The 22,250-nt window shown below is 41.6% G+C and overlaps 1 protein-coding gene across 1 annotated transcript in view; it reads left to right on the forward strand.

Moving 5' to 3' along the window:
• Positions 1–22,250, forward strand: part of Carmil1 (capping protein regulator and myosin 1 linker 1) — a 163,961-nt gene that overhangs the window by 45,354 nt on the left and 96,357 nt on the right. Inside the window, exons 10-12 of the mRNA XM_028776338.1 lie at positions 553–647; positions 15,089–15,175; positions 20,971–21,074. Of these exons, the coding sequence (XP_028632171.1) occupies positions 553–647; positions 15,089–15,175; positions 20,971–21,074 (286 nt within the window). The remainder of the gene's footprint in view (positions 1–552; positions 648–15,088; positions 15,176–20,970; positions 21,075–22,250) is intronic.

Here is a 22,250-nt window from a genome sequence, read left to right on the forward strand (position 1 = left end):
GAGTGTTAAAGGAAGTGAGAAGTAAGATACAGGGAAGAGCCTATTAAAATGTACAAGAAAGTAGATTTACTGTGGAAAAAAAAAACAAAATAAACAAACCAAGCAGGAAGGGTCAGTGGTACTGGAGCAGCGTTCAACAGTGTGTCTAGAACTGGGTGTGTTACCAAACCCCCGGGGGTGAAACAGAGAGACCACTGGTGGATGGGGGGAAGGGCACAGTAGTTAATGATACAATTCATACCTGGGAAGGCATAGTGGTCACAGCATGAAGTGACTGCTCGTACCTGTCTGCTCAGGAAGCAAACAGTCCACAAGAAATCAACAAGGCCCATTCCCAGTGGGCAACTTAGTCCAGTGAGGTTTCCACCTCTTAAGCATTTTCCATAGAAAGGATCAGTAGATGAGGGCAAAATGAACCTTTGGGGGAGTATTCATAGGTAACCCAAGGGGAAAATGATGTTTTTTTAGGTCTCATTTCATTTTAATCCTTAAATATGGTATCTGAACAGTTTGCATCTGTCTATCTCTCATGCCATTGGTGTTTGCTTGCAGAGACTTCGCACAGAAATTGGCTGGTGCTCTAGCACATAATCCTAACTCAGGACTTCACACAATCAACCTTCCTGGGAACCCGCTGGAGGATCGAGGTACTCCATCATTCTTAAGACCAGGGATACCAGAGGTGTAGCACCACTAGTGTCCTCGTCTATTCAGGGATGAGGAGTAATGCTAGTGTGAGTTAAGTCACCTGGAGCCCTTGCCACACCTACCCAGAGTCTTCTACATGTACCTAGAGTCCTCCCCACACAGCCCTCCACTCAAACACTGAGAATCCTTCCCACATACACCTGGAACCTTCTCCATACCCAGGCAGAGTCCTCCCTACATCTACCAGGAATTCTCCCTCACCCAGGTGGAGTTCTACACCCTCATTCACCCTAAGTCCTCCTCATAATCACTGGTCAACAGTAAACTAACTTCCTTTGGGCTCTAGGACTCAGGATCCCTGTGCTTTTGCTCACTGCTGATGGAGATCACTGCCAGATCTGACAGGCACCTGGTTTTGTACTTCTACCTCTCACATGGCTGTTTGTGATGAGAGCCAGCTAGAACTTGTCTCAGAAGCCTTAGTTTCTTCCCTATACCCCTACGATAGGGTGACCCACTTAACACATACCCACCTGGGCCCTTATTACTTTTTTTTGAAACAAGAGTTTTGTTTTGTAGCCTAGCCTGGGTTTCAGATTTGTACTTTCGTATCTCTGCCTCAAAGGTTTTGAGAATCCAGGCGAGCACCTTGATACAAATCCCTATCTCCCTTGTAGATGTTGAACATAGAGCCTGCGAATGCTAGGTGCATGCTGAACTGCTGAGTGCTGTTCCCAGCCTATGGTGTCTTTGTAGATGAACTTAGAGTTCATTCATGTGGTGAACCCCTCTGTCTTGCTTTGCAGGAAGCATTCAAGAGGAGGCCAGTTTAGATCTGTGCTCACCATACATACCTTTTAACACTTTGTAAGATTTGAGTATGTGCTTATGGTGAGGTTGAAGGACCCGGTTTATAAGGATAATGATTCACCATGCATGTTTGCATCTAGGGCCGGGGTATGGCAGAGTGTTTGCCTAGCATGTGTGAAGCCCTGGGAAGAACCCCCACCCTTACAAAATAAAAATGAAAAATCAAAGGAAAGTGACCATAAATAGCAAAGGCAGCGCCTGCAGTTGACACAGGAAGGGAAGCTTCTGGCTGAATTCTTCATCTTCTTCTCAACACTGATGGATGGGGTCAGAGTAAGAGCCACTCTACCTCTGGAGGGAACATTTTGTTTTCATTTGCCGTTGGAAATGTTTTCCAGCCTTGTTGAATAAGGCCTTTCATCTTTCAATGTTAGGTATTTGATGAGGATTAATTATTCAGCTGAGCTGAGGGCACAGCGACAGCTTCACTTTTTTACTTTCTGACTGGGATGCTGCCTTGTGTGTAAAATGATTCCCTTGTAGCAGTCACAGGGAACCTCAGGGGTAACGTCTGTCATCTCAAGTAGGGAGCGTGAAGGAAGGTGGAGGCTGAATCCAAAACTAGGTCTGTGGCAAGCAGCCTAAGAATGAGCCCAGACTGAAAATAAAGACACAGGGTTGGGTGTGGAGTTCACTGGGGCGTCATCATTTCTGTAGGAAAAACAGCTGTTCTCTCTACCGGCTCTGTTAGAAGTGGCAGAGTGGTGAATGAGGCGAAGTGGAAACTGGACACAGCACCTCCTATAGTCAGGGCAGCTGTACTGGATTTGTTTGTAAGAAGCAGGGACCTGGCTGTATTTAGTAGCTGACAGGGCTGGGTAAGTACAGGGAAGTAGTCAGGTCCCAAAGGAGGTGAACTCCAGAAGACAGGCTAGCAGGGCACCGTTAATCATTAGGGAAATGTAAATTAAAAGCACAATGAGGTACTGTTCCATAGCTAGTCATCTGACTGTGATAAAAGTAAACGTATTTGAGGGTGTGAGGAAAGGAAAATGCTTCCATTGCTGAGGGGACTGGAGAGGGATGCAGCCCTTGGGAACCTGGAGAGACAGGGTTTGTTTGCTTGGGGTTCTTGTTCGTTTTGTTTCATTTTTGTTTTTGTTTTTTTGAGACAGGACAGTCCTGTCTGTCCTGGAATTCACTCTGTAGACCAGACTGGCCTCAACCTCACAGAGATCCACCTGCCTCTGCCTTCTGAGTGGTGAGACTTAAGTTGTGAGCCACCATGTCTGACTGAGAGACAGTTTTTTAAGAAAGTTAAATACAAATGTTCCAAAGAACCTAGCAATTCTACTCCTGGTTATCACCCAAGAGAAAAGAGCCTACACAAAGGCTCTGTTATGAGAGGTTTACAGGAGTAATACACACACACACACACACACACACACACACACACACACACACACTGCAGTGTAGAAACACCCTAGGGATCATCAATAGATAAATTGAATGTGCTACATTTGTCCCAGCAGCAGTGTGCTTGAACCTCCGAGAGGAGACACACCTAGAAGACCATATGTCAGTGTTGTGGGACTGACAGGCGGAGGATGAGTCCCAGGCCCTTCCTCTCCTACCCTGTGTCCTTCACTCACTCATAGACATTTTATCCCCTTGGTACTGTTTCTTCTTGTAGGTCCTCACCTTGGAGCTCCTGTAATCCTTTACTGTATTCTGCTCATGATATAACTAAGTGTAGGTAGTTATGCCCTATTCCTAGAGTACCCACAGACTGTTGTACCCTCTCTATGCCAGCTTCCTCCTATCCCTTCTTTAGATGCACAGCATCTAGTGTAAAGCTTTCATAAGTGATATGTATTTTCCTTAAATGGAGTTTGAATTTAATATTATTCTCTTATTTGCTTTTAAAAGTTGTTCTTGAAAGTCATGGTGAAGTTTATAGAGGGTTCTTTTGTGTGAGTGGGAGTCTATGCTCAACAAAGATTCTTTTTCCCTCCGTCTTCTGCCCCTGGAGATGCTACTTGATATATGTTTTCATTCACCTGCATCAACTGTGTCTGCTGTAGATGCTGTTGTCATGGATCATTGTGAGGGTACCTCCACTACTTGCTCACCAGATCGTCACTATGTATACCGCTCACATTCAGTCCAGTTTAGACACCTAAAAATATTTTCACAGACTGAGTCCTGCCCATTTCTCTTCCAAGTTCATTCATTACTGTGTCTGCCACTGCCTTGGTTGGCTGTCAATACTCACCTACTCCACTCTTGGGGTTGAGCCTCGAGAAACAATTTTCATTGTCATTTTTTTTTTTTTTGAGAGAGAGAGAGAGAGAGAGAGAGAGAGAGAGAGAGAGAGAGAGGAGAGAGAGAGAGAGAAGGGAGGGGGAGAGATGCATGTCTTCAAATTTAAATCAAGACTCTTGCCTCACCCCCTGAGTGCTGGGATTATGATTATACCTCTACTCCACACAGGCTGTTCATTGATTCTTTTTATTCAGGCTTACTATCAAAATAAGCTTGGTAGTTTTTAAAATTATGGTAGAAATACCCTAGGAAATTTAGCTGTGTATGAGAGTAAGTAACTTGATTTTTTTTTCTTTTCCTATTTATTTTGAGACGGGGTCTTATGTAATTTAGGCCATCATTAAACTCTTGTTTGTCCTGCCTTCTTTCTTCCTAAATACTGGAACTATAGGTGTGTGCCTCCATGACAGTGTTTTTCAGCTTTTGAATGACAGTGACTTATATTTTTTCAACAATCAAAAGGTGAAGGTGGGGGTCAGAAAGGAGGACTGTGACCTAGAAGACAGACTGGGCCAAGGAAGATTATTTATAAAGGAAGTCAAACCTGAAGTAAACAGGATCTTAATGTGTTAATAGGTCAGAATTCTGAAGATTAAGCATTTGACTTTGCCCCTTGAACCAACCACCCTGAGACCCACTTGGCAGCTCTCAGAAAGTTTGGTTGTTGGCTTGTGATATGAATATTGATATAGCATACCCTGACTATTTATGGCAGGGACCACTTGTCATGCCAGAGTCTAAAGGAGAGGTCTGCAGCCTTTAAATTATCATGGGCTTGTGGAAACAAAACATAAAATGTGATTTAGTGAGCGGAGAAAAAGAGTGTTTGGTTGGATGGGTCAGATGGTGTATAGGCATGACAGCTGTCATTGTCATCAGAGCAGCTGTGACTACTAGCAAGAGACCCCCCCAGCTCAGAGAAGGGCAATGATGCTGTTCCTGCTGTGAATGGTAGGTTAGGGCTGAGGGTGGAGCATCTCTGATGGGTTGGTGGCAGAGGATCCCAGTACGGCCTTTCTCTATATGTTATGAAATAGGGTGCCTTCATACTGTCGTGACAGCTGCATTGCCCTTGCTATGGAGAGTAAAACCTGTAACCAAGTCTGAGCCATCAGAAGGAGAAGGGAGACAGTATTCTCTGTGATATAAAGTGGCCTGTCTGCTTGATTAGTGGATCCTACAGTGTGAGTGTGGAGATGCCCCTAGAAGAGTTTAAAGTCTAAAGCAAAGGCTGCGGTCTCTGAGACCATCCCTTAGGAGTGACAGGGCCGGCCAGCGCCTGTGAAGTATTGTGGCTGTTGCTATATGTATTCAGAAACTCATCTGTGGTGGAGCTGGCTGTCCAGATGAAATTTATTTGTATGAAGGAAGAATTACAGTGGGAAGAGGATATGCCTCAGCGATACCCCTCCCCAAGTTGGGTTCTGATTTGATGGTGAATTCCATAAAAGAGACAGGAGGTGGTGATGCTCACTGGCTACTTCTTACGGATATGGGACTGAAAGGAGAAAAGAGGATGGATTAGATGAACTCCCTCTGGGGTCCAAAAATGGGGATCCTGTGAGAGAAGTTGGAGAGTGAAGAGGAAGAGAGGGAGGTGGAAGTGATGGGTGATGCTTCTCAAGCCTCTCTTTCATACACAGAAAGAGAAAATCCAAATTTCAATGTATGTGGAAGCTTAACGGTGGCCTGTATGAGAGACTGGTAATCTGGAAATACTTAGTTCCTGAGTGGCTTAAATTGGGAAAAACCTTTAAACAAGCAATGAAACTCTCAAGCCTACTCATGGGGCTGCAGGATATGGGCTTGGTGTCAGTCTAAGTGCTACAGAAGCAGAGAAATTGAGTAAAATCACCACATAGTCCTCCTGGAGACAAAGACTCAAAACCCAAGGCCATCCAAAGGGAAATCAGCTCTGATAGACTAACCCACCGGAACTATTAGAGATATTGACCATCAGCGCAGAGGTCCCACAGGCATCAGAGACAGTAGGACAGTAGAGGAGGGACAGACAGTCTGAGGAAATGGGGCATGGGGGAGGTAGTGTTTGATGGCCAGTATGCAGGTCTAGATAGGACAATGGCCATCAGAGAAAGAAGTTAGTTCATGAAGGGCATCGAGGCAGGGATGGAGCTCTGGTGACATTGCTAAGCCCTGTGGTGGACAGTATATTATCTCTCTGAGGCAGGAGTGGTGTGGCAGATGTCAGGAACTGGCATGTGGACCACTGGCAAGTAAGAGCAGGTGAGAGAACAGAAAGCTTAGCCGAGGGGCCACTATTAGTCACTTGGAGGGAAATGTGAACCACAAGCCATAGAAATAAAATTGATAGAGGCCAGGTGTGGCTCTGGGGAATCTGGAAAGCCTTCAGGTCTGACCAACAGTTCACCACAGGGACAAAAGAAACAGAAACCAGAGAGACACACTGATGCTTGCCACTGCACCCCTGGTATAAGAGGAAGGAGATCTAACAGTAGGACCTCCCAGCTGCTTCTCTAATGAAGGGGACACGTTCTCTTGCAGACTAATGGAGAACATTGTAAATTTACTGTTCACAAAGTATTAGGCTGTTGGATAGGGGTAGGAACCAGGTGTGCTGTGATTCCTGGTGGCCCCAGTAGCATCAGAGGCAACGGGAGTCAGCCAATGGATAAGGAAACAGCTGTGTAGGTAAAGATGATTTATTCTTGACCTAGCGGTTGGCAGCTTTCTTCCATATGCTGTGTAATTCATATCCCCCAAATAGAGCTTGTTTGCCCACCTAAGGGCCCTCTCAGCAGGTAGGGTGGCCTGTGGAGAGGCATTGGCTAGCTACAATTGAACTGCAGTGCCAACCAGGAGTCTGCTGAATCCAAGGGGGTGGGTGCCTGAAGCCGCTCTGATAATTGACTTAAAGGTGATTTAGATTCCCACCTTACTGCTATTTATTTTACAAGGGTTGACCTGAGGTCCCAGTGTTTCTATTTTGACCATCATTGATGATCTTATTTAATGTTCAAAATAAGATGAAAGAAATAGCCCCTGGGATTGTTGCTTACATTTTTGGTGGCTTTTTGTTTTGTTTGTTTATTTTGTCTCTCATTGTATATATGTTTCAGAAGTTGTGATGAATGGACTTGATTCTGGGCTCCCCAATTTTTGCCAAAGTTGTGTCAGACGGTACCTAACTTCTCCATGTCTTAGGAGTTTGCTCATGTTTAGAATAGTTAATAATGATAGTGTACAGACCAGGGATGTTCTGAGAAAAAGGGGAACAGCCCATTGCTGTGCATTCAGAAAACCCTAGTCTTTCCGACTTTGCTCGATGACAGACATAGCCTAGAGAAGATGCAGTTGCTCATGCCTTAAGGGGGAGGAAACTCCTTTATCTTTATGTGTCTGGGACAACAATGGAAGGGACCATGTATGCAGACTCCTTCCTGCAATCTCCTGCCTCACTGTTGGCCAGTATATTGTGCTCGGTGGGTATTGAATCTGGTAGACAGGTTTCCTTTGAAAGAAGAATTAAGCTGTTCTGTGCTGTTTGAACAAGTTAGTTTATTCTATTATATGTCAAAGTATTTTCTTGAAAGATTTAGTGGTTCAAATGTCAAGTTTCTCTGTGGCAGATATAAAATGGGACTTTCTTTGAGGGACCATTTTAACCACATTTAATATCTTTATTGTTAAATAGAGTAAAGCAATAGTTTAAGTCATAGGTTTGGATTTCAGAACCTATAAAAGTTAGGCACGTGGACTCCATCCCCTTCACCCAGCAATATCCCTTTATTTTCAAATTCTTTCTTCTTAACTCTGTTTTTGTTTTTTTCTCCTTCTCTCCTTCCCCCATCAATATCTCTGTCTTCTGTCTGCTAATTCCCTCCCTGTCCTGCAGTCCTGTTTCCCTATTCGCTATTGCTGTGTTTTAACCTTGTAACCACATTACCCTCTTTCCCTGTAACTCTGTAGCCCTATGATCCTGTTGCCCTATGACTCTGTTGCCTAGTGACCCAGTAATCTTGTAGTCCTATAGTCCTGTGACTCTATTTCTGTGTTGTCCTGTAGCCCTGTAACCCTGGAAGCTTTGCAGCCCTGTTTCCCTGTAGCCCAGGCTTCCTTTGAACCCATTCCATGGTCCAGTCTCGTATCAAGCTCCTGAGTATCCTCGTCTTTCAGTCATTTGAGTGATTAGATTACAGACATGAGCCACTACACCTGACTTTTTTTGTATTTGGAAAATAGAAACAGCTCACATTGCATTTTACTTCTTTATTCACTCCCTTTCAGCTTTTCTCCACTTTCCAACAGGAATTGGTAGAAATCAAAAAATAAAAAATTGTTTTCTATTTTATCTTATGAGTATGGGTGTTTTGCCTGCATGTTTGTCTGTGCATGCATGGCGTCCATGGGGTCCAGAAGAGGATGTCTGATGCCTTGGAACTGGAGTTATTCATAACTATGTGCTGGGATTGAAACGTGGTTGTTTGGGAGACCAGCTGCTGCTCTTCAGCTGGCCATCTCTTCAGCTCTGAAGTCTGAACATTTTAACATGTGATTGGATAGATTTAGTGTATGTATCTCTATCTATTCGTGGTTTTTTTTTTTTTTTTTTTTTGACATGGGGTTCAATGTCCTTCAATCTGATTCTGCTCTCCCAGGTGGTGGCAGCCACTGTGCTTCTATATGCTTCCTGAAGGACAGGAAACAAGACTCGTGTTTCCCCATATTGCATTACTAGAGCTCTACTGGCAGAATTTTGTTAGCTTATTAACATAATGCTTTAGATTAGCCAGGGCCTATTGATTCCATTTCTCACCATGAGAATCTCTGTGACACCATGGTGGCCCTATCTTGAAATTGTATATGGTAGTGTAAGCTTTTAAGTGGGCATGTGACTAATAGGGTTAAATTTACAATGTCAAATTTAATTTGCCTGTGTATGGAAGTTAATAATGATGGATAGCAAATTAGCATATGAGACACGTTATAATTACTTTTTCATTAGATAAAAATGCTTTGAAATAAAGGAAGCTAGAACAGTTGAATATTGAAGGGAAATACACATCTTCTACATGGCTTTTAAAACCCCTAGGGAAAGTAGGCTGTCTAACGAAATCTCCAAAGGATGCTGTAAGCTGCCCACTCGGCTACGAGTCACAGCTCTTATGCTCTGCTTTATTTTGTTTTGTTCAAACGATTGAATTGAATAGTTTTCCTCCAAAGTTTCATCTGTCCCCTGTCCTTTCTATAAAGACCTTGTTCATTTGTGATCACTTAAGTCATTGGCAAACCAACTGCAGCAAGCACTGAGCATCTGTGTTTCTTTCTTTCCGCCTGGCAATATTTACACTCTCGTGCCTGCTGAGATTTTTATTTCAGTGCCAAAGCAGGGCTTTGGTGTGGTAGCAGGTAGAGCTCTCCTGACAAGTGTCTCATCCTTCTCTTCCTCAGGGTAAATACGTAACCCTTCTCAGCGGTGTGTGTATGAACGTATATCCTTTTTCTTTTATTTTCAACTTTCCATTTTCTCCCCCTTTCTTCCTCTCCTCTCTCCCCCCTTCTCTTTATTTTGTTGAAGAAACTGTGTTAATAGACGATACATTCCACCAAGGAAGACAGAAGCGGCTTTAATAAGGCCTCTTTGAGAATTTGTTTTTTATTCTTACGATCGTCAAGAACAATGATTCATTATAATCTCCCCCTCTATGATATAAAACTGTGTTTTAAAGCCAGGTGTGACAGCAAATGTCTGTGATCATAGTACTCAGCAGGTGGGGCCAGGAGTTCAAGGACAGTCTGGCCTACATGAGAAAAATGTCTCTAATTACATGCTTCCTTATGCAGCCTTTAAATGTTTCTAACCACTTGTCTGAAATTTCATAAAAAGATACTTATCTTTGTTTTAATTTACCTGCCTTTAATAATTCTCCCTACTTTTAGACCCATTTAGAAGCAATTCAGAACTACATTATGACTTCATTTCCATGTATTTGAACTTCACTTGTGTTGCTCTGTTGTATTTTCAAAGAGAATATTGCTGGGATACTTATTCTTTAGGGTACCTTCCTTTTAAAAAGCGTGTTTACAGGTCATGAGTAAGCCAACATAACTATGCCTGGTTGTGTAAAGCATACACTCCATTTACACCTAAAGCACATGGCCATTTCTGTCTTTGATTTGAGTGTGGCCATTCACAAGCTGACATGAGTCCAGCATGTTTCTGACCCAAACACAAATATGCTGTTTAAAAACTGTCTCCTCAAAGAAGAAAACTAGAATAAGTGAAATCACCCTAAATACAACAAATCTGAGGGTTAGTGGTAATGTTTAGCAGGTAAAACTTTGTTCTAATAGGTATTACTTTAGAGTGATTTAGAGGTACAGAATGTGGCTTTAAGGATATAATATAAAGATAATTAATGTTACAGAATGTATTTCTCTAAGTAAAAAAATTATCATGGAAAACGACTCACCTAGAGTGGACAACATTCATGTCTGTCAATTTAAAAATGAGAGTCTGGCATTCCTCATTCTCCCAGTCTCACATGAAAGGCTTTTTTGCTTGTTTGTTTGTTTATTTGTTTTTGTTTGTTTGTTTGCTTGCTTTGAGATGGGATCTCATTGTGTAGCCCAGGCTAGAGCTGAGCTCACAGTCCTCCTGCCTCAGCCTCTTGAGTGCTGTGGTTACAGAGTGTGCCACCACACTTGGTTTTTACTTTTTGAAATAAATTCTCTCCTAGGGAGATAAGGAACATTCACAAACGCCCATCAAGTCTCCATCTACTTCCCTCACTCACAATGGCCTGGCTGGAGGAGAAAGGTGCTGACCTGGCCTCACAGCCCAGGGGCTCTGCTCCTCTGTTGATTGCCCTTCTGGTCCTGTCCTGAGGTAGCATATTGTGGATGGATGTCTTGTCAGAACAGAACTACTAGAATCACTAGTGAGGAATGAAAGAGAGAGAGTCCAGAGTTGCTCAGTTCCTTTGGAAGATGTGAGCGGCCTCTACAAAGCCTCACCTCTCAGAGGTCTCATCACCCCCAGTAGTGTTATCCTCAGCACCAAGTCCTTTATTCAGGGCCCGTCAAAACTACAGCACCATGTTTACATTGCCATGAGTGTTTGCAAAGTGTACATTCCAGTGCACCCACTACCAGGAATAAGAAAACAGAGCATTACTCATGCGACACTTTACCTGTTGGGGTTTCATCCCACTACTGCTCCCTCTCCCAGCCTGGAAATGATACCTACACTCTGACATCTGTTTTGATAGATCAATCTAGTTGAGCATAAGTAACAGAACTTTATAAATATTGACTTAGATAGCAGGAAGTTGTAATGTGTTTGGCAGTTATTGTTTTTCTCTGTGGAAAGGATTTTAGAGATTTAAATTCCTGGGCAGGAGAGTATAGCTCTGTGGTAGAGCACTTGCTCAGCGTGTGCAAAGCCCTGGCTCCAATCTGTAGAACTACAATAGTTGCAGGTGTGTATTCTTGATAATGTAGTAGGCTATATGGATAAACAGTTTCTTCTTGCATGAGCTTAGTTGTGTCTTTTCTAAGGAATTTGTCTACTTTCTCTAAAATGATGATGTCTTTTTGTCTTTTTTTAATAAAGTGTCTGTAGGCCATTCACTGATAGTCTTTTATTAACCAGTCTGTGTGGGTTTTATTAATTCTGTTAGATTTTTAAAGACCTTTCTTTGTTAAATTTATTTTATCACTTTATATGACTAACCATTCTATTGTATTTCATGAATGTTAGTATCATAGTTTTCTTTCTTTTTTTTTTAAAGATTTATTTATTTTATGTATGTGAGTACACTATAGCTGTCTTCAGACACACCAGAAGAGGGAGTCAAATTCCATTACAGATGGTTGTGAGCCACCATGTGGTTGCTGGGAATTGAACTCAAGACTTCTGGAAGAGCAGTCAGAGCTCTTAACTGCTGAGCCATTTCTCCAGCCCTCATAGTTTTCTTTCACTCAATATTTTCTACTTTGATTTTCTGGCTTCATTTGCTATGTTGTTTATACTGCTTAAGGTTTACTTATCTGGAAATTTCTTGATTACTTTTCTATTAGACTTCTAGGTTTTTCACACAGTATTAGTATCATTTAGAAAACATATAGTATCGCAGTTAGAGAATATTCTTGTCTAGTCTCTTATTTTTTAAGGAATATCTCACTATTGAGACATACTTTATGATTTAACATATGGCCACTACTGTATGTATATATGTATATATGTATATATTTATGTATGTATGTATGTATGTATGTTCAAAGTGCACTTTGAACAAGTAATTTCTGTGTGTATGTGCTTGTGTGTAGGGATGCATGTGTTTTCTCTTTATTTCTGTCAGACTCATTCATTATATTTTTAGAATGCTGATCACAGCTCACAGACTACAGTAATTATAGTCTCTTCATTAGTGAAGTGTTACATTTTTCTCTGGTAATACTTGGGGGATCTAACTTATTTTATTGCAAGAACACAAGGTTCGTTTGAGTTTGCAATTTCAATGTGTTTTTTTCCCCCATGTTTTTTCCATTTGGTTTTTTAAGCACATTTGTCTAGGTATGTCTCCAAGCATCTGATATTTTTATTCAGATAAGCCACTTTGACTTTTTAATATTTAAAACATTCATAGTTTTAGGCAGTTTTTTAATATAATTTTTAAAAATTAAAAAAAAATGATATGGCATCCCCTGTTGCCTGCCCTCCCAATCCCGTTACGTGTCCCTTTGCATCAGTTTCTCCTGTGTCCCTCCCCAACTGATTGTTCACTTTTATTATTGTTACATATATACATGCATAAACATAGAAATTTATAAAATGCATAAGTATATAAATTTATAAAAATATTATTACAAATATATAAACCTGTTGAGTCTGTTTACCGTAGTTTGTTTATGTTGTACCAGGGTTGGCCACTCTGTACTGAATAACCAGTCAAGGGACTCCTCCTTTGAAGAGGCTAATTCTCCCTCTTTGTACACTCATTAGCTGCCTGTAGTTTTTTGTCTCGTGGTAGGATCCCATGAGATTTCACCCTTCTCATTAGGATGTCAATGGATATTCTTGTTCAAGCGTGTTTAGGCAGCCAGATTAAGGAATTATGGATGAGTCATTTCTAGAGATGCAATCTTGTAGCACACATTCTGGTCCTCTGGTTCTTTCAGTCTTCTTTGCTTCGTCTCCTGTAATGGTCCTTGAGCCTTAGGTGGAGTTGTGTTGCATTATGACCCATTGTGGTTTCTGTAATGTTAGGCATTTGCTGTCAATAGAAGCTTTGAAGAGAGGTGAGAGCTACTCATATCTGTTGGTATAATGACAAGATTTGGAATGCAGCTAGGGATTATGGTGGTTTATTAAAGTGACAGTAGTAAGTTTTCCTTTAAAATTCATGACCTCACTAGCCTCAGGTAGTTGGCTAGGTTTCTACTACCAGACATAATTTTTCTACTATTGAGTGGGCCTTAAGTCCAATTAGACAATTGTTGAGTACTGCCAAGGTGAGTGCCACCATTGCACCTGGAGGGATATATTGCCATGCTGGGCATTGTTATAGTTCATTGATGTTATAGCTGGATAAGAAAAATCATTGATTGCTTCCCTCCCTTGACAAGTTAGGGTTTTTAGGTTAGATCTAGCTTGAATCTTCTAGTTCTGTGCCTGAAGTGTCTTTATCAAAAGGTACTTATCTTTAGGTTCTGAGTGGCAGATAGCCCAGAGCAACAACAATAGCATAGCACTTGGACTAATCTGACTGACAGCTTGAGTAGAGGTTTCTCTTGTCTGAGACTGGGTTATTTCTTACAGAATCTATAATTCTTGATGGGATCATAGTTCACCTGCAGCCCGAGGCTGCTTGAAGGACATTAGAAAGGGCATATGCTTATCTGTTGCATATTTGCATTTAGAAGAACACTTAGTTCCTTTGCAGTTCCTGAGGGAGTGAGCTGGTGTTTTCAGTCTTCCACATGAATGTTAGAAGACACCTGATTTTGAATATAAGAATTTCTTTGTGATTTATCCCCAGCTACAAATCCCAACTTGATGTAGTTTAAAGCTTCTTGGATGCTCTGTTGGAGGTTGTTAAGCATAAGCTAATTAAGCACAGAAACTCATCTGGTAATAGTGAAGCTGTTACTTGAGTAGTTAAAATTACCCTGTTCCTGACAATAGTAAAACAGTATCTGTTTATCCCAAAGAAAAATTAACTCATTAAAACAGAGGTTTCAAAAATGAGGGGAAGCTCTGCATATTCATCCCAAGAGAAGTTGTATTTTATTTACCTATTGAGAGATAGACACACACACACATGCACAGAGAGAGAGAGAGAGAGAGAGAGAGAGAGAGAGAGAGAGAGAGACAGAGAGACAGAGAGACAGAGAGACAGAGAGACAGCAAGAGACACCGAGAGACAGAGAGAGACAGAGAGAAACAGAGAGAGGGAAACAGAGAGTGAGAAACAACAGAGAAACAGAGACAGAGAGACAGACAGAGACAGACAGAAGTTCTTTGGGGCTGCCTGGATTTAAGACTTTGTCCTAATTTAGAAGAACTTGTTTAATGCTACTTAATTTGACCTCTGAAAACATATCCCAGGTGGTAACAGGTCACCCGCAACCTGAAGCCACTTGAAGGACCTTGGGAACGCCACATGCTAATTTGTTCATTATTTTATGTTTGTATGTGTGCATCTTCATGTGGATGCACACATGGATGCATATGCCTGTGTGCACATGTGGGTGCCCATGTTGTGGATGCATATGCCTGTGTGCACATGTATGTGCCCATGTTGTGGAGGCCAGAGGTCAGGCTCTAGTGTTATTCCTTGGGATTCTGTCCAGTGTGTTTCTTTGAGCTTGGAGCTTTTACTTTTATCTAGCCCTTGCCTGTTTGGTGAGAATGGTGAGCAAGCTTCAGGAATCTGCCTGTCTCTGCCTCTTCAGTGGCAGGATCATGCACTCACATCACCATGTCTGCCTTTTCATAAATGTAGCTTATGGAGATTGAACTCAGGTCCTCATGCTTGCATATTAAGTATTTACTGATTGAGTCAGTTCATGAGTCACGGATTTGCTGTAAACAGCATTATGACAGGGAGTATGTAAGAATAAAGCTTTAGACACTGTTTGTATGTGTTAGAGTCTGCTACTTCTCCAGCCCGGTGGATAGCACAGAATGGCTACAAAAGAAACTGACTTCACACAGAAAAATACAACCACTTTCCCAAAATCATATTTATTTTTTACACACTGCAAAACAGTCATGTGTCTAAACACTTGAAAATTGTAATAATCTGTTTCTTTTCTTTAGGTGTGTCCTCCTTAAGTATTCAATTTGCCAAACTCCCAAAGGGACTGAAGCATTTGAACCTATCTAAAACCTCATTGTCACCTAAAGGTACAGTATATGCAATTTACTTCATAATTTGTTTCTGACTTTAATACCTGTTGCATTTGAATAGATACCACCATGCTATGTAGTTAATTAAAATATACCGATTACATTAGGATAGCAGTTTTAAAGTAAAGATATTGTATAATTCAACTCTGATAATCTAAATTTAAATGACTTCATTATAGAAAATAATTTTGAAATATATGTGCAGTCCTAATGTTTTAAGCTTTGAGCCAGTAAGTGTTCACTCACTGGCTGCCTCTACCCTTGTAACTCACTTTCCTGAAGGTTACCTGTTCATGTTTTTCCTTGATTCATTTTTGGCAAAAGATGTTGACTTCTCCAACTGTCTGAGTGACCAACGCCTTCATACAGAGGCACAGGGGGCTTGGTGCTGAGTCACTACCATACTCCCCCAGTTCTAGTTCCCAGAATTTATTTTTCTTATTTTTCTCTAAGATCTGTTCCTGATACTCGGGCCTCTGTTGGTCTGCCCAGCAGCAGCTCGAAACAGTACTAGAAAAACCCCTCACTCTTCATTTGTCTCCAAACTTTGCTTAGTGCCTGAGTATTCTTTCATCTCCAGAGCTTCACAGAGCTTCAGTGGACCCGACAAAGTCTTCATCTGTGGCAGCCTCTGCTTAGATGGCTTCCCACTTCTGAGACCACCAAAGCCACTTTCTCCTCTTGTCTGTTTGTGGATCATACCCAGGGCATTACTGTCTCAGTACTGTGTCCTTCCTATGAGAATGGCTCCCCTTGGGCCCATGCTTCTCTTGTGTCTGAATCTTTAGTTCCTGGCACCATTTCTGTACCATAGTGGGGTTCAATGAGGCTTCCAGAATTGAAAACCTTGCCATTTCTTAAGTGGTACTCTGTGCTGCCTGTCAGTCACATCCTATGACCTGTGGTTGGAGCCTGTCTTTCCTACTTCCTGGGAACTGCTCTCCTCATCTCTGTGCCCGATTGAGTTGTTTGTGAGAAATGAATAGTCATTTTGTTGTAGTAGTGATAGCAGCAGCAGTAGCAGCACTAGAAGAACTCAGTGAGTTAATAAACATGGCAAAGCTTCAGGCTCTTTAATCAATACTGACAGCATCTGCCACCACTCCCTTCCATGATCTCAGTCACTGTCACATTCACTGTTGAATTCAATATCACCATTGTTATTCTGTCACCATCACTGTCACCTTAATTGTCACCGTCTTCATTGTTATATTGTCACCCCTATTATACCTTCACCATCACTGTCACCAAACCATTGCCATCAAGGTTGCTTTCACCCTCACGGCTAGTCACTGCCACCATCAGTCACCATCATGTCATTGCCACCCTAACTATAGTGAACACTTCCGCCCTCAGAGTCACCACCCCTCACTCCTACCATGAGCATCACTACACAAACTGTCAGTATCACTCTCATTGTGACCTGTGTCATCATCGTGACCGTCACTGTCACCAACACCACTGCCACCAGCAATACTTCACTGTCTGCGTCGTGACCATTACCATCACCATGCTGTGGTGTCTCAGGTGCTATATACTTTTAGTTAAACCTGGGACAACCTGCATGTGCCAGCTGTCAGTTTGTGCACTGACTGTTGTGTTCAGATTCATTACGACTTTCTCTTTGAAGCTCTTACCTTTCAATTCATATTCCCCACATCTCTTTCCCATGCTGCATTGCGAATCTCTGTTTTAGCACACTGCCCATTTTGGCTGATAGAAGCATTGCGCATTCAGTGCTCTGCGTGACAGCAGCCCTGGCTCAGGCTGTCACCACTGACTGTACTCCGGTTAAATGCTGCAGCACTGGATGGTGGTCCACCCAGTCACGTGTTATTCTGATCATGGAGTTACACTGGGCATGTTTTGAAATTGAAGTTGACTCATAAGCCTCACCATCTCATGCACATCCTCACGTACCCCTGTTTAACACTAACACATACATGTCAACTGCTAGTGGGAAATTTTCCCAGCTCAGTGTTTGTTGGTCTGGTTGCCAGGAACCGTATGCAGATCCCAAGGTAAAATTCATTTCTTTTCATTGTTCCTATTGTGCCCAGAAATTGATTTTCAGAAGTGCTCCCAGAAATTGATTTTCAGAAGTGCTCCTTCTTCATAAATATGCCAAAGATACTGATAGGTTAAATAAGCAAGCAAAAGCTATTTTTAATGTCAGCGGTCGTTGGCCCCCCAGCTGTGTTCGGACTGTCCGCACGCACGTGCAGATGTTGTGCTGTGTTTGGTGTTTCACAAGCTGTTGCTCTTCCCATCTTTCAGGTAGCAGTTTGGCCTTGAACTCCTGATCTCTCTCTTCTTTTCCTCTGTAAATCAGGCTGGCTTCTAATTCATGGCACCCCTCCTGCCTCAGCCTCCCAAGTGCTGAGGTTATGGTCATGAGCCAGCGTGGGTGTGGTTAATGCCCTTTTTGTTCTCTCAAGCAAGTGAGAGTATGGTGTTTCTCTAATCGCAGTGGTTCTCAGTCTTCTGAACACTGTGTCCCTTTAATCCAGTTCCTCATGCAGTGACACCCCCCAACTATAAAATTATTTCCATGGCTACTTCACAACTGTGACTTTGCTGCTGTTCCAAATGTAATATGAGTATCTATGTTGTCTGATGGTCTTTTGAGGGTCCTTTATGTATCTTCTTGGACTGTTGCTACGTGACATTCTAGGTCAGTTATTTATTTACGGTGTTAATTTTTTTCTAAATGTATAAAAGTTCTCTCCATGCGTTAATGTGCATTGTGCTCCTTTATTTGTTATTGTAAAATAGAGAGGAACAGTGATCATCTGTCCTCTGCAGGACAGGCTTTGGGTTCTGAGGTAGCCTGTCCCCACTCCTGTCCTATCTGGCCAGTGTGGCAGGAGTAGGGTAACTGCACAGCAAAGCCGGGTTCTTTTGTGTTCTTGGGTGAGGACAGCCTGACCCTGCTTGAACCCGTTACGACTAAAGTTTCCTTACTTGTCTCTTTCAGGTATATTAAGAGTCCATATCAAATATCACTTTATAAAATAGGATCCATAGAATTTTAAACTGTCCTTGTAAAATATCTTGAATTGTTCAATTTAAAAAATATGGGTTCCTTAAAGGCATATGCATTGGTTCTGAAAGGTTTAGAGTTTCATAATTGTGGTTTTAAGTTTCTAACAAATGTAACATATTTTAGTTCCTAGAAAACATGTATATTCATGGATCCATAATAGAAGACAGATTTTATTTTAATCTCCCCATGGCCCCTACCACATGCACCCTTACTCACCTCAGACACTCACTGCTTGATGGCTTTCTGGACTCACACAAGCATCCTGCTGGCTGGCAGATTATGTCAAGACAGGACCATCTGGTGCTACCTCTTCCAGCTGTAAACCCTCCAATCATGAATACCAAGCATGGTCAGAATCCCACGAAAACCAGAGCTGAGGATGGCATGCCAATCTGTGATGCATTTGGGTCGTAAGCCCTGGATTTCTCCAGTACTATAGCTTTGTAACTTCCTGCCATTCATGAGCTTATTAACACAGTCCTTGTGTGAACATGGGCTCAGGAAGGGAGGGACCCTTCTGCTTCAGGAGCATGAGGCTGGGCTGGTAATGGTTTCTCTGGAGTCTAGTCAGAGGCTGGCTATTTGCCAAGTGCCTCACTTGCCAAGGGCCTCTTTGCTGTCGGGATTAATTTGGCCTTCACATTTTAGAATTTATTTATTGAGTTTTAAAATGCTTCACTTAAATACATGGCTGTATAAATGATTTTTCTTGATGAGTGTCTGGTATTCTCCAGATATTTTGGGCTTAGTCATTCCATTAAAAAGAGAACTGTGAATACTGGGGGCTGCGGAGAAAGCAAAGCCCTATCATTGTAAGTGTGAGGTCCTGAGTTTGATTTTCAAAACCCACATGCAAAACAAAAAAAAACAAAACCAGACCTGGTAGCAGATACTTGTCATCCAGCATTGAGGAGATAGGGGAATCTGGGGCTTATCAGCCAGCCAGATTAACTTAATTAGTGAGTGCCCTGTCGGTGAGATATCCTGTCTCAAGAAACCAAGTGCACAGCTCCAGAGATTGACGTATTTCCTCCATATGAGCACAGGTACCCCCTACCCACCCACTCATACATATACACACATGAACATGCACACACACAGAAAGATGAATATAGATCATAAAAGGGTGTTGCTCATTCACACACACACACACACACACACACACACTCACACAACTTAATAGGAAAGGGTTTATTTAGCTTATAGGTTATAGTCCATCATCAGAAGAAGCCAGGGCTAGAACTCAAAGCAAGAACCTGGAGGCAGGAACTGAGGCAGAGACCATGGAGAAGTAGTGTTGCTTATTCACTGGCTTCCAGTAGCTTGCTCAGCCTGCTTTCTTATACTTCCTTATACTTCCTTCTACCTACCTGATGATGGGTGGCACCACTGCCCCTGGCAGGAATATCCTACATCAACTATTAATCAGGAAAATGCCATACAGATTTAACCACAGAAACTCTGGTAGAGGCATTTTCTCAATTGAAATTTCCTCTTCCCTGATGGCTCCATCTTGTGTCAGGTTGACAATAAACTAACTAGTGCACAAACTCGTGAGTCACATAAACACACACACACACACACACACACACAGACACAGTATCACTTAGGTGATACTGACCATGCAAGAAGTCTGTACTCATTCTAGTATGTATGCCTTTTTTGTTTTTGTGTCTTTGAGATGGGTTTCAGTATATAGCTTATAGCTCAGGCTTTTTTTTTTTTCTCTCCACATGTTGCTTTTTTTCTTCCTTTCTTCCTTTCTTCCTTTTCTTTCTTTCTTTCTTTCTTTCTTTCTTTCTTTCTTTCTTTCTTTCTTTCTTTCTTTCTCTCTTTCTTTCTTTTGTAGTCTCATATAGCCTGGTCTTGCATCAAACAATGTAGTTCTGTAGTTCAGGCTGCTTTTTAAATTATTAGCAGTCCTGTTTTACTTCTGCCTCTCTAATGCTGGATGTCAGATCTAAATTGTAACTTCAAAAAAAAAAAACTGTATTTCTGTGATGGTTGTCTGAACCACAGATGCAGAGGCCACAGGAATGAAAGCTCCCTGTGCTGATCTGTCTGTGTCTGCTGCTGAGCTAGCCTGCAGATTGTCAGGTGATATTTTTGAGTCTCAGACACCTCTGTCTAGTGTATGTTGGGTTTTCAACAAAGAATATTGGAAACATCTCTCTTTCTATATACATATATATGTGTGTGTGATGCTATTTATACATGTTTACAATATATATGACTATGTTATAAATAGATATAGCATATGCTTATATATTATATAATACATGTAACTATAATCTATAGGTATATATATATATATATACATATATATATATATATATGCATTTAAATGAAGCAGTATATTCCTCTATCAAGTTTCCAATACTTAAACATGCCCAGTATTTGCATATATATCATTTAAATACAATTTACTAAGTCCAGAATCATCTGGTAGGATTAAGTCTAGGCTCAAAATCATAAGCTAGATAGCTTTTGTCACTCTGGGACTTGAAAGTAAAATACTTTCTGTTCTTGGATAAATCTGAAGACTAAAGTGCAGGCTGTCTGTGAGCTATCTGGCTTTCCAGAGGGATTGTCAAGGGAGCCACAATCAGTGGTCCCCTCCAAGGACAGAGCTCTGGCCTTTTGGTCTGGCAGTTTGACTTGAATACAGGGCTGTTTGTAGAAACTCAGGAGCCTCATTTTGTTTCTGAGAGTGGACACTGAGCTTTGATAGTTTCTCTTGTTGCAGGGGTGAACAGCCTTTGTCAGTCCCTCAGTGCCAACCCTCTGACCGCCTCTACCCTCACCCACCTGGACCTCTCAGGGAATGCCCTCCGTGGAGATGACCTCTCGGTAAGTCTTCTACTCCTCCAGCCCCTGGAGCAACCGTTTTCAGAAAGCCTGCCATCATTTTTAACCCTGCTGTCCCAGCCTTTTTCTCTACCATGCTCTACAATCACATTAAAAGCTAGTAAAATGTTGGGAAAACTCCAGAGGCTGCTTTAATTGAATTTGCCTGTCATCATAATTAAGTTGTTTTCTCACTTAATGATGCTGAGGTTCAAATCCTTTTTGGAAAGGCTATTTCATCATTAAATAGTGTTGTTGGGATGCAGGTGCTGTTTGTTTTGAGAGAATGTGTCGGCCTGGAGCCCACTATGTAGTCAGCCAGGCTGGCCTCCAGCTCACAGTGGCTGCCCTAATTCATTCTCTCCAATGCTGAGATTGAGGGTACAAACCTCAATCTTTTCTTTTTATGTTTGTTTTGTTGTTTATTTATTTATGTTACTGTTAAAAGGGGCCATTAGGATAACCCCAGTCATAGACTATTCCATAAATAAGATAAAAGTAATCAGGAGATACTCATTAAAGTTTGGTTGTGAAGGCAAAATAGGTAGATAGGTAGGAGATAGATAGATAGATAGATAGATAGATAGATAGATAGATAGATAGATAGATAGATAGATAGATAGATTCTTGGCTACTCATTCCAGGGGCTGGAGAGATGGCTCAACAGTTAAGAGCAAGCACTGTCTGCTCTTCCCGGTCCTGAGTTCTATTCCTGCAATCACATAGTAAATCAAAACCATCTATACTAGAGTCTGATGCCCCCTTCTGGTATTTAGAGATACATGCAGATAGAGCACTCATATGTAAAATTAATCTTAAAAAAATCCCCTCAATTCTAATATGATGTTTTATGTCCATGAATAGTAATATAAAGGTTTGAGAGAACTTCATGTTGTGGGGGTTAGTTATGACCTCATTCTGTGGTAATTGGTCCCTAGTGGGTACTATGCAGTTTATAGTTTATGCAGTCACAGTTTAGGAGAAATCTCCCTTTGATAAGGCATGCAGATAGTGGGCATTTGGAAAGGGCCTTCATTTGTATACTTCTGTCTTAGTTAGCATTTCAGTTGCTATGACTAGACACATGACCACAGCAACTCTTGTAAAGGAAAACATTTAATTCAGGTTGGCTTACAGTTTCTAAGATTTAGTCCTTTATCATAATGGCATAAAGCATGG

The sequence above is a fragment of the Grammomys surdaster genome, unplaced genomic scaffold (genome assembly GCF_004785775.1).
Source record: "Grammomys surdaster isolate TR1022 unplaced genomic scaffold, NIH_TR_1.0 267, whole genome shotgun sequence".
NCBI lineage: Eukaryota > Metazoa > Chordata > Mammalia > Rodentia > Muridae > Grammomys > Grammomys surdaster.